The 13,793-nt window shown below is 42.2% G+C and overlaps 1 protein-coding gene across 4 annotated transcripts in view; it reads right to left on the reverse strand.

The window, feature by feature from the left end:
- Window positions 1–13,793, reverse strand: part of LOC136864091 (5'-AMP-activated protein kinase catalytic subunit alpha-2) — a 460,086-nt gene that overhangs the window by 291,280 nt on the left and 155,013 nt on the right. For all 4 annotated transcript variants that reach the window (XM_067140653.2, XM_068226161.1, XM_068226163.1 and 1 more), the window contains one exon: window positions 507–699. In XM_067140653.2, the coding sequence (XP_066996754.1) occupies window positions 507–699 (193 nt within the window). The remainder of the gene's footprint in view (window positions 1–506; window positions 700–13,793) is intronic.

Raw genomic sequence — 13,793 nt, forward strand, 5'->3', positions numbered from 1 at the left:
TAGCCTTAACTCACGTATATTAACACTAAATTAGTTATATTACCAAACGAGGTGGCTCGGCGGAAGGGTTGCGCAGCTGTAACCCTACATATGGTAGGTTTGAATCGGGTCAACAGACCAGAAGTTGGTTTTTCATAGTTTCCCAGTTTCACACTAGGCAAATGCTGGAGTGAGCAATAATTAAAGCCATGGTTGATATCTTCCCAATCCTAGCACCTTCCCATACCTGTTTTGCCAAAAAACTAATACCATACACAATTTGTGGTTCCTGCACTGGAGAAACAAGGGGAAACAAAATCAAAAGCGACACAAACTTGTGATAGTATTGATTTACACCAGTGTGTTAGCAAACCTTCACAAAGCAGCTAATCTAGATTCATTTTATATACGATCCTAATAAGGAGTGGAAAAACCAAGTACCACATTAGGCCCTACGGCTCGTCTGTCATTGTGAACTCTGAACAAAGGATCTATTCTATAATGAGAAGAATTTCTTTCATATTTACCATAGTTGAGTTCACTTCCAATATATCCAAGAGAATCATTTTCTTCACTGCTCTCACTGCTGAGACTTTTGAAGTCCAGCAAATAGCTCTTGTAATCCACTTGATACAACTGAAGTGACATCTTGACATACCTCTCATTCAAATTATTCTTATGGCGGACACGGACATGAAATGGGTTAATAACCTTCCATTCCTGCAAAAATATAAAATATAATAATCAATAGCACCAAGCCTAAGACAGGAAACTGGAGATAGAAATATGATGCACTCTTGCAGTGTGATTTTAGTACTATCAAATAACAAAAGCTAACACACCAAATTTCCTGAAATCTCATATTCAACTACTTTACTTCAAAAAATTTAAGTATGAAAATGAATAATGGTCCTAGTAACATTATAACCCACCCTCCTTGGCCTTGTGATTAGTCAAAGATGCAAGACACTGTCAGCAAGATACTGAGCCCAATTCCCAATTCTGTAACTCTTAGTTCGACTGAACCAAGTTTCAATTGTCCGGCTCCATGGCTAAATGGTTAGCCTGCCGGCCTCTAGTCACAGGGGTCCCAGGTTCGATTCCCGGCAGGGTCGGGAATTTTAACCATCCTTGGTTAATTTCTCTGGCACGGGGACTGGATGTATGTGTAGTCTTCATCATCATTCCATCCTCATTACGACGCGCAGGTCACCTACGGGAGTTAAATCAAAAGACCTGCATCTGGCGAGCCGAACATCTCCTCGGACATTCCCGGCACTAAAAGCCATATGCCATTTCATTTCAAGTTTCAATGATATTAAAGCATAAAACATACATTACAATGATGAGAACACACAAATTTAGAGCAATGTGGCCTGAGACTAACATCTATATTTGTAAGGAGGTGTGATTTCTGTAACAGTTGGCCTGAACAATGTCTAAACCTATGGGCTCTTACTATATACAGTGAAACCTCGGAATGCGAGTAACTTGGTCTACGAGTGTTTTGCAAGACGAGCAAACATTTTAAATAAATTGTAACTTGATAAACGAGTGAGGTTCCGCAATACGAGCGCCATATGTGCCTACGTTTTTCCCTCCCCTGTGTCTTTGTTGAGTGGGTGAACGAGGTGTTTGGTCTGTAGTGAAGAAATACCTTTCAGAAAAAATCTGCTGCTTAAAGTCTTGCTGGTTATGGACAATGCTCCTGTTCATCCTCGAGGCCTTGAGGACGACTTACTGCAGGAATTCAAGTTCGTTAAGGTAAAGTTCCTTCCTGCCAACACTACTCCACTACTCTAGCCTATGGATCAGCAAGTCATTTCGAACTTCAAGAAGCTATACACCAAAGCATTATTTCAGCGATGCTTCAAAGTGACCGAAGGAACAAACCTTGCCCTCCGAGAGTTTGGGAGAAATCATTTCCCCATCGTGAACTTCCTGAAGATCATCGATACAGCCTGGGATGGAGTCACCAATAGAACTCTCACTTCCGCTTGCAGAAAGCTGTGGCCTGACTGTATTCTTGGACGTGATTTTGAAGGGATTGTTGGTGAAAATGAGCCACCAATTGTCGATGAAATTGTGTCCTTATGGAAGACTATGGGCCTGGAGGTGAATGACGTGGACATTCGAGAGCTGGTGGAAGGACATAGCCAGGAACTGTCCACCAACGAACTGATGGACTTGCATCGCGAACAACAGGAGGAGGTTATGGAGGAGATCTCGGGCGGGAAAAAGGAGGAGGAAAAGTCAAGGGAATCTCCTCACTTTAACTGAGATTAGGGAGAAGTGCAAAATGTGGGAAACGGTGCAAAATTTTGTAGAAAACACCACCCGAATAAGGCTGTAGTAGTACGAACGACGAATCAGTTCAATGGCAATGCAATGTCACATTTTCATGAAATCCTCAAAAAGAGGCAAAAGCAACAGTCATTGGACAGGTTCCTCGTTAAAGTTGCACAAAAAGAAAACAATTCCAGTGAGCTAACAGATAGCAGTGATTCCGTTAGTGAAATTCGTGCTACACAGTAACTCTTCTCATGTCATCTCTAATCTCCCTCACACCAACAATGAATCTATTGTAAGGTAAAATGCATTTTAATTTGTTTCAAGTTATATTTTGTTTCAAAAATGGTATGCGAATAAATATTTTTGTGTTGTGGACGAATCATCCGCGTTTCAATTGTTTCTTATGGGAAAACTTGCTTTGATATACGAGCGCTTTGGATTACAGCATGTTGCCGGAACGAATTATGCTCGCAATCCAAGGTTCCACTGTACTGGTAGTATGTTTCTAAAAAGGAATTTGTGTTACTGGCCATGTCCATTATCTAAAGCCTAACAGAGTAACATCACCACTACAGTGGAAGAAATAATTGATTTTAAGGATAATACTGATTTGTATTCTGTTTTTCTGGGCCATTTATAGACCTATACAAAGTAACTAGCATATTGGATTTAACAGCATAAATAGTGCAACTCACTGTTGATAGCATATGTACTGTAACATAACTTGGCATTACAGTTCTTGTCCCAAACTCCACTAAGCACTGTATGACAACTAGATTCATCTGTTGACCACAAAGAGAACTGCTTTAAGTCAACCAGTATTACACAGCAGACTCTGGAGCACCCCACCGACAGCCCAACCAAACCCCTTGAAGATTTATCTCCACATGTCATTAGATCACAGCGATATCTGAGTTGTATTTCATATTGGCAATAGAAGGCATCTATGAATGAAATAGGGACAGGAATCAGAATTACAGGTTAAAAGGAAACTGAGGTAAGTAACCTTGGTGTAAATCAACAAGTCCTGTGAAAATTTGGAGTTGCAAGTAACAATGTTTCCAATGCGAGCCAATACGAGACACTAAAGAAACAAAGATGAATGCATGTACTGTGGAAAACATATCAAGTATGTAAATATTCACATTAGCAAAGCTCATCGCGATAAGTACAATATGCAATCCCAAACAATTACCAGTCAGACATTACAATCCTTCTTGGAATACCTCTCAAACTGATGCTGCAAGCCCATCGACTTCAGGGAGTAGTCAAAATGTACAAACCTCTAGATCACTATACCAACAACCCTAAGACTGATAAGCACACACCAGGCAAATGCTGGGGCTGTACCTTAATTAAGGCCATGGCCGCTTCCTTCCCATTCCTAGGCCTTGCCCGACCCTTCGTCGCCATAAGACCAATCTGTGTCGGTGTGACGTAAAGCAAAAAGGATGGATGAGCCAAGTCTTAGTGAACGTTCAGGTGACTACTCACCTACCACTAGAATCGACTCAACTATTAATGTGAGTAAACTTTCGGAAGCTACTACCAGTCTAAAATTTGATACACACAATCTGTCGAAAGATTGTTCCCACTGTAATAACTTGTGTTAGTCTAATCACGGCATCAGTATCCACGTAAGGCAAGCTTATCCCGATAAAGATCAAAATTACTCAAACGGTATACGAGAAAGAGGACAAAGATACAATGAACACTTCCACAGAAATGTAAGGTGAATAATTGATCCCTAACACTAACATTAAATGCCGACATGATGCCATGGAACATAGAAAAAAAGAAATCATGTGATCACCACCACCAATTTCCCTCATCCACTTGCTGCTGGGCTGAGATGATTATGGTACCCTTCCGTCTTTCTCCATCAGACAATATTTGTTACTCCTTAACTGTGTTCTAATCCAGCTTTCTTCTAATAATACTATTCTTGATAGTTTTCAACCACCTTAATCTGGGTCTCCCTCATCTTCCCTCCTTCCATCTCAGATTCCATCATCCGCTTCAACATCCTCTTAACATATCCGAACCATCCTAGCTTATCCCTCTCCAAAGTTTTCCACTCCGATTTCCTGTCTGACGTCCACATTTCTTACTCTGCACCTTCTTGTCCTTCCTATCATACTTCTTAAAAATTTCATTTCACTGGCCTCGATTTTATTCTCCTGTCTTTTTGTCAGTGTCGAAGTCTCCACTGCATAATATGTTAGTACTGGGCAGTAGTAGACCTTACACCTCACCTCCTTACACTTAATTGATACGTCTTTCCTCCACGCCAGGTTCTGGTAGAATACATTTCCCTGCTGAATTCTTTACTGATCTCCATGTCCAACCCTACAACCAGCATCAGTTCACTTCCCAAGTACACGAAACTCTCCACAAATTCAAGGATTTGTCCATTTACTTTTACAATTCCTTTCCCTTGCCTTTCTACTCAAGTCAACACTACTGTCTACTCTTCTCCATGCTGATTTTAATTCCATAATTTTGAATAATCTCATTCAACATATTGTGTTGCCCTTGTACTTCCTCTCTGTTTGCTCCCCACACCCCAATATTATCTGCAAACAGCATTACCTTCAGCTCTGTCCCTATATTTTACCTTTGTTTACCTCACAATTTCACCCATAACCATTAAGATGAGACAATATTAAATTGTGTGAGCCGCCCCTTTATAAACATTTTGAACTGGCCTTTGCGCCCTAGAATATCTGTGTCAATTGACTGCTCGACATACCGTTTTAAGCTAATGTAGGCCGCGCGCCGTTTCTCCTAGCTCTGTTTGGTTGCGCATAACTGCGCATGCGCCGGCCTACTACCAGGCAGACTTGCCTCCTCCTCGCTTGCCGACGCGAGACTCAGTCCGCTCGAGTCAGCCATGTTGAGCACTTGTGTGATTGTGTACCGCGTCATGGAGCGGCGGATTACCAGAAAACCTCCTTAATTACCTCCATTAACGGGGATTTTCCCCGGGTGAACTAGTTGGAGACCTCCTGCCATTTCTTCTGATCATATTTTTGGATTTATTTTTCGTCTGGATACTTCCCAACGAGGTCTGGATGCCGGTCGTGTGACTGTATTCTTCGTCAACAATGGTCAGGTTTAAATTCCTCTCATTTCTTCATCACCAAAGGTATGTACCAGTGTTTGAATCATTTTAAACGTCGTCCAGAAGAGGATTTTGATATTTTCGAAGATTTCAGGAAAAATAATAATAATAATAATAATGATAAATATTTGGACTTCGTCGTTAAATTAATTCCTATTTGCGTGTGTGGTATTGAAAATCTGAAAAACAGTTTCGGCAACTAATCACAGTAATGTGGAAGGTTCACAGTGAACTGAATTGGGATTATTAATTTAAAATTTAAAAGGTTTCTTTTCGGCACTTTAAATTGTAACCTTCTTTGTGAACCAAGGTACAGTCTCCAAGGTAGTGAGCTTTACCTTCTTCGGCTTTCTGTTTGCTTTCCTGTGTTTGTTTTCTAATTCGTTTGGTATGTTTTCTTCTCCCCTCCCCCTTCTGGGGTTTTGGGTGAATTAAATTTTTTTTCTCTAGCCTGTTTTCCTCCTCGTTATTTGGAGGCGTTGCTTTTGTTTGGTGGTTACCGTGGCAACGTTTGGTGGGTGTATTGTTGTCGGGTTTTAATGTTGTCTAGCGTATGGCGCCTGTGTGCATCTAGAAGTATATATTTCTGAGTTGAGTGTATCGTTCTCTGTTTTAAAGTTAATTTATTAATTTTTGACCACCCTTTAAAGTTGTGTTTCTATTTTCTTGCACCGGGTGGTATGTATTTTTACGTAAAATTCTATATGTCTTGGAAACTGTCCTTGGTGGAAACTGAACGTTTTTAATTTTGGTAATTATGAGAAGCGTTAATTTATTAATTAACTATCCATGATCGATCACATTTTATTTCAAGGTAGTATTTATGTAAGGAAGTCAATTGGTTTTCCGTTGTTTTCTGATCACATTTTATTAGGTACGGAGGTCATCCTTTTCCTTTCTTTGTTGTTTTCATAAAAATTTCAATTTATTATCTGTTAAAGAGTTTTTATTTACCATTAATTGTTAATTAATAATGAATTAATTTTTCTTTTAAACCATACCTGGGTATATTCTGATTTATTTTATCTATTGTTAATTACTTTTCCACTTTTCAACTTTACGTTGACTCTATTTACATTTTGGCTTTACGTCTTAAAATAAAAATAGGTTTTATCAACTTAATGACTTGATTTGTTACCTACAATTTGCCCTTCAATTAAAATTTTTTAACTTCATTGACGTGCTGGTTTTCATTCGCCACGTTCGGTGGAGCACTGCCACCGATTTTCTTGTGCATTAACTTCCACGGCCTTTTGTCGTCTTCCTCCGCTGCTTCCGGTAAGTTATTTCTATGGTTTCTTGTTTTTTATTGTGCTTGAACTTTTGTTGTTGCTCTTCTTGTGCCCATCTTCTCCGTCGTGTTCGCTATAACTCCCATTTTGGGGCGGACACGCTAGCAACCTTCTCACCAGGGTCTCTATCTCTCTCTCTCTCTCTCTCTCTCTCTCTCTCTTCCTCTCTCTCTCCGTCCTTTTTCCTCTCTCTTCTTCTCTCACCCTGGTGGGTAAGGTTATTCACCCCATCATCCCTAGGTGGTACCGGGGTCCTAGAGGGTGGTGAGCGGTAAGAGTGGTAGCAGAGCGTGGTTGTTTGTTGTTCCACTGTTGTTCTGAACCCGATTTGAGTGGTAGCAGACCTGTTGTTGTTGTTGTTGTTGTTGCTCTGCTGCCTAATCTCAGTTGTTTCTGCCTTGCGCAACCTAACTTTCCTCCCCTCCTACCCTTGCTCGGTGCAGTGCTGTGGCGAATGTTGGTGGATGGAAATCAAAAATTAAGAAGCTAAAAGTGTTATTGTCAATAACTATTGTAAAAGGGAGTGCAAGTATCTTGTGTAATTTTTTAATTATTTTGTTCCATGTTTGCTACCATGGCGCGTGCCGTTACGAACCCCTCTTTCCTGCGCCGTGCCGAACTGGAGTACGAGTTATCCATTCGTGGCCTTGAACCTGCCCGTACTGTCGCTGAGTGCGCTGCCTTGCTATCAGCCAACTCCCAGGTCCCTATTAATGTATTTTCTATTGACAGGAGTCGAGTGGGTGAGTACCTTAACCTAATCTGTGACAATCTTAATGAAATTAACATTATTCGTGAAGAATTTATTGAATTGCCTCCGTCCAAGGCCCAAGTAAACCGGCTGAGGGCCAGAGCTGACCACTACTCGGGCCGAATTCAGGATATATTATCCATTAAGCCTGATTCTGTTTTTGTGTCAGAATGTGCTAGATTGTTAACGGTGGTTTCTGGCATCACCTCTGATTTAGATTTGCTGTTGATTAACAGAGATATGGAGAATTGTTCTATTTCTACTGGACTTAACCCTACTGTACCTACCCCGAGTGTCCCTTCCCACCAAATTGTGTCCTCGACCCATGCCCAAGGTCCGTGTTGTGTGACTGCTCCTTTACTGGAAACCTTAGTCTCTAAGCTAAATTCGGCGTCATCGCCTAGCTGTTTAAAGGAAGTTTTTCGGGGAGTGAAGTCCTTTTCTGTAAATTCTATCGATGAGTGTATTCGATTCCTACGGTTTCTGGTGGAGTTGACCGAGACTGGTAATGTGTACTCAGTCGATGATTTGGGGATTTTCCGCGCCCTGTTCCCTCATTGTGAAGGGATTCTAAAGAGAGAAATTTCTGAAGCTATCTCTAAAAATTTATCGATTAGTACCTTTCATGAACTTGTCCTTTCCAAATTTATTCCCTCTCTTGCTCTCCAAAGTCTTGTGCCCCAACACTGTTTCCGGACCCAGTTCCTGCATGAGAACTTGCTAACTTATGTGCTGGATCTGCGATTCTTTTGCAAGGTTTTTAGAATTTCTGTGCCAGAATGTGAAATGGTCTCTAGAATTTTAAAAGGAATATCTCCTGCGTACCGCTCCTATCTTTCCTTAACCCGTTGCCCTACTACCTTTCAAGAATTGGAAGAGGCCTGTTCCTTTGCTGAAGATGTCAAACATGGGGATGCCTCCAGACCTGTGAATTTCCCTCCCCCTACTACTACCAATTGTCCCGTCCTTCCGTCAACACCTAAAGTTGTGAATGCCCGTAAATGCTACAACTGTGGGTCTCGAAATCATCTAAGAAATTTCTGCCCTGACGTTGGACGTGGTCCAGGCGCTTGCTATTCCTGTGGCTCTAGGCAGCATGTTAAAAGAAATTGCCCCTTGGTAGACAGAAATGGTACTCAATGACTAGAAAGGGAAAGGGCAAGGTCTGCCCATACTAAGTTGGAAAACCCTGAATCTCGTAAAAGACCGGTGTGTCCCCCAAGGTGCAATAGTATTTCTGCTCATGCCCCCTCCTCTGGCACGTGCACATTTGTCGAGGTCAACAATGAACCCGTAGATGCCCTTCTTGATACTGGAAGCGTAGTATGCTTGATGAATTATGCCTGGTATTGTCAAAAGAAATCCTCGTGTAAACTTCCGGAAATAAAACCCACTAACCTAAGATGTGTTTCGGCTAATTGTCAGTTTTTAAATATTTTGGGGACTGTGAAGGTCAAGTTGAGGATTGGGAATTTCACTTGGAAGGTCAAGTGCTTGGTGACATCCAATTTATCATGTAACATTATTCTGGGTACCAATTTTCTATCTTGGGCCGGTGTCGTTTTGGATCCTCAGTGTCGAAATTTCTTTTTTAAATTTTCTCCTGACCTGAAATTTGAATTGATTAACGTTCCCTTGAAAATGCCTAAAGTTTTGTGTGCGGGTTACCCTGAGTCAGATGAGTCTAGTGACATCGATCGGCTTGACCTGAATCATTTAGGAGATGCCGAAGCACGGCAAGTTCGTGATCTTTGCAAGGAATTTCCCGATGTGTTCACTAGCAAGTTAGGCTTGACCGACGTACTCGAGTATGACATTGAGTTGTCTGACTTGCAGCCTGTTCGATCCCCTCCTTATCGCCTTTCCCCACCCCGTATGTTGGAACTAAAGAAAATCATTGAGCAAATGGAGAGAGACGGAGTGATCAGACCTTCGACTTCCCCGTATGCGTCCCCTGTGTTCTTGGTACCCAAACCTTCTGGTGGTTATCGTGCTGTGATTGACTATAGGGCCCTAAATAGTAAGATTGTACTCCAATCTATTCCCTTACCTGACCTTCATACTTGTTTTGGATGGTTCTCAGGTGCGAAATTTTTCACTGTCCTGGATTTGAACCAGGCTTATTACCAAGTGCCTTTATCGAAGAGATCAATTCCCCTCACTGCTTTCATCACCGACTGGAACTTGTATGAGTTCCTCAGACTTCCGTTTGGGCTCAGCTGTGGAGCAGCCGTGTTGTCGAGGTTGTTAAATTCCATTCTCTCTGACATTAAGTTCAGCTATGTCTTTAATTACCTGGACGATTTATTAATTTATTCGAATACCTTCGAGGAACATATGGTGCACGTTAGGGAAGTATTGCTACGGTTAAGGAAAGCTGGCCTTACAGTGAAGTTATCAAAGGTAGCTTTCGCCAGACCCAGCATGTCTTTCTTGGGACATGTAGTCTCTTCTGAGGGCGTTTCCATAGATCATTCCAGAACTCAAGCCATTAGGGATTTTCCATCTCCCAAAGATGTCAAGGGCGTTGCTCGATTCATTGGTATGGTCAATTTCTTTAGAAAATTCATCCCTAACTTTGCTGAAGTGGCTGCCCCGTTGAACAACCTTAGGAGAAAGAATGTAAAATTTACTTGGGGTAAAGCCCAGGAGGAAGCTTTCAATTCATTGAAGGTCGCACTGATTAATGCACCTTTGTTAGCTATTCCTGATTTTGAGAAACGTTTCATTGTCCAAACTGATGCCTCCGGGCGTGCTATTGCTGGCGTTCTGTTACAAGAACATGAAGATGGGCGTAGGCCCGTGGCCTACGTATCCAGGGTCCTCAATGATCTGGAGTCTAAGTACTCCATTTATGAACTAGAGTGTCTAGCTGTGCTGTTTGCTCTGGAGAAATTTCGATCTTTCATTGAACACGTCAACTTTGATCTGGAAACTGATAATCAGGCTCTTTCTTGGGTGTTGAACCGACCCAAAAGGACCGGTAGGATAACTAGATGGGCATTACGGATCTCATCCTTTAATTTCAATGTTCGCCACATTCGTGGGTCTGAGAACGTCATTGCCGATGGCTTGAGCAGGATGTTTGAAGGTAATCCTTGTGCGGAAGCCAACCCGTGGGTCGATGAGCTTGCTGTCAATACGGTTGGAGTTAGTGCCATCCTCACCGATTCCCCGTTGCTGTATCAAGAAATTGGAGATCATCAAAAAACTGATCCGGATCTGAAAAGGATCATTGATACAATCAGTAGCGGGACCGAAGTAAAACCTTACTCCTTATCTAAGGGTGTTCTCTGTTGTAAGGGTCGCAAGGACCATAATTCCAAAATTGTCATTCCTAATGTTCTGGTACCTGTCATTTTCAAGTATTACCACTGTTCACCCCTTGGCGGTCATCTAGGAAATTTCAAAACTCGTTTGAAAATCAGGCAATTCTTTGTTTGGAAGAAAATGGATAGTGATATCAGGAACATGGTCAAATCTTGTAAATCTTGCGCCATCAGCAAACCTAATTTGAATAACCGGGTGGGATTATTGTCTTCATCACAAGCGTCGCGCCCCATGGAGCGACTGTTCATCGATTTCGTAGGACCCCTCCCCCGGTCTTCCTTGGGAAACACCCACATTTTTGTCTGTATAGATGCCTTCTCCCGGTTCTGTTGGATCTTTCCCACCAGGTCCACTAATTCACGTACCTCTATCTCCTGTCTAAATTCCATCTTTGCATCATTTGGTCCACCTAAGTTCTTAGTATCTGACAACGCTAGTTCTTTCACCAGTAACTCCTTCAAAAGGTATCTGTTTGAGTTGGGCATTTCACATGTCACCACTATTCCATACTATCCAAATCCTTCTTATGCAGAGAGGTTGAATCAGAACTTAAAATCTGCGTTGATAGCGTATCATCATGACAACCAGTCCAAATGGGACTCCTGTCTGCATTGGTTGGCCCATGCTTTTAATTCCGCTACTCATGAGTCCCATGGTAAGACGCCTATGTCTTTAATGTTTGGCTATACTCCGTACTCCCCTATGTCTAACCTGCTATGTATTGAGGATCTTCTCCCAGACCTATCTAGGCCTAATGATGTTCAAAAGACCTGGAACGAAGCAAAAAGGAATCTAGCTGTGTCATACGAAAAGGTCAAAAGGCAGTACGATAAAGGTAGGAAACCGTGAAAATTCAATGTTGGTGATCTCGTGTATGTTAAGTGCTACCCAATGAGTAAGGCCGTGAATAAGTTTTCAGCAAAACTTGCCCCTAGGTACCAAGGCCCGTGCACTGTGTTGGAGTTCTTGTCTCCCGTTTCAATTTTGGTAAGTGACCCTGTAGCAAAACGTATTAGGCGCGTTCATGTTTCTCAAATTAAACCCGGTTGATCTGGCAAATTGTACCGCATCTTCCGCTGGATGGATGCACCTTTGGTAACTGACCTGTATCGTTAGGGAATTTAGCACGCATACTGTGGGATGGCGAACGAGTCAATCTGGTCCTTTCTGCGCCTCGTGTTGGTGACTCTAATTTGGTACTTCTTGTATGTTACTGTTTCTAGATGTGGATCCTCGTAGTTAGAAGTTGTCTTTCCTTAATTGTCTCGTGATGGTGGTATTAATACCTTGGAATAGATATCCTCGTTATATAACCTTATGCTTATGTAGTGCGCTACCGAGGTTCCATTGGGGAAATCTAATGACATCTAACTTAAATTGTGCTTTGTTGTCACTCTGTTTTCTCTAGGCTTTTAGTATGTAATTTCAAAGACTTGTTTCCTCTGTGGCTCCGCATCGGATTCCTTCCGCTGAACCCTTCGATCATCTTGTGACTTAATCATTGCTGAGCTATGGTGTGCTTGGGATGGAATGTAAGGGAGTGCGTCTGGTGCCTGAGTGTTTACCATTTTGTCATCCTTTCATTGTGTGCGTGTGTCTGAAGATGTGTGGTGCTTTGTCATGATTTGGTTGCTATTTGTGCCATTTTAGTATTGTACGATTTCTGATTGTGGTGTGTTTCGATCTATCGGTGTCGGAAAGGTTCCCTGCTTGCCTTCTGCATGGACTGCGTGTCTTAAATGTGTTTCTTTTCCGGACACTGATGTTTGTATTCATCCATGATTGAGTGATCTGACACTCCTCCTTTGGGCACTCTTCGCGGCTGTTCTAAAAGTGGTATTCTATGCGTGAACCCTCTATATTATTTTTCCTGTAATGGGTTTTTGGGCTGAATTTATCTTCCTAACCTTTGATTTTGGGGGTCGTTTTGGGGTTACGTAGAAAATCTGTCTCCGATTTTTCCTGTGGGCGTTCGGTTGGTGCACTCCTGCCAGCATTATGGTTGTATCTCCTGTGTTGTAACTTGGTAATGTTGTTGTGAGTTGTTAGGATCCTTTTGCATTGTGGACCATTTGTAACGTAGTGTAATTTTCCTTATCTACCGGTTGGCGTGTGGAGTTTTCGGTGGTACAGTCGGATTTCCTTCCTGAGGATATTTCTCCTTTTGTGCTTCTGTGGGATGGACCTAGTCCTTAATCTGTACCGGGTTTGCTGTTGTAATTTCTGCCTTGTATTGTGCTGTTGGGTTGTGGTCTGTGAGCACGCGTTGAGGATAGCTATCCTTTATCTCTCTATGAATAACCCGTGTTGCTAGCTTGTCATTATGTAGGTAATCGTGTTTGGGATTACGTTGTTTGCTGTCAAGACACCTTGGTTGGGATGTGATTTGTCCTTTAATTTACCTCTGTGTCACGGTAGATTTGGCTGTTGGTTTGGTATCCACTACTCCGAGGAAGTACACCTTCGGGTGGGCTATTCTTAGTTATCTGTTGGCTCTGGGATTTTCGACTTGTTCTTCCTCACGTAGAATTAGGTTTGTGGTTACTATTCTGTGCCACGTTGCCCCGTGCATTTATTTTTGGTAGTTGTACCTTGATGTGGCCGTTATGGATGACTGACTGATCGCGATTTTTCCATCTGGTAACCTATAGGAGTCTCCTGATTGCCCATCGATGCTACTGTTGCCTGTCTTACCTCTCTGTAACTCGAGTGGTTTCTGCGTCCCTTCTCCCTGATGGTTTTCCGTTGGTCTGTTCAAAAATTAGGTTTCTATGCTTGAGTCCTTACCTGTGTTTTGTTGGTGAACTAGGATAAGTTGCCGATCCCAGTGTGGTTTGTATTTTGCTCAACCCCTCGTTCTTGATCCTTGGACCGATTGACGAGTTCGCCACTCCGTGGTTGTGTGTGTGTCACTCCAATATCTAAAAGTGTAATTTGATAGGTCATTCATGTGTCCCCTTAGTTTAACTCCTGCTATTCTAAACCATATGTTCCAAGGACGTCTATTCTTTGGTGTGGTCCTGTA

This window comes from Anabrus simplex, chromosome 2, assembly GCF_040414725.1.
Source record: "Anabrus simplex isolate iqAnaSimp1 chromosome 2, ASM4041472v1, whole genome shotgun sequence".
In the NCBI taxonomy this organism is placed as follows: Eukaryota; Metazoa; Arthropoda; class Insecta; order Orthoptera; family Tettigoniidae; genus Anabrus; species Anabrus simplex.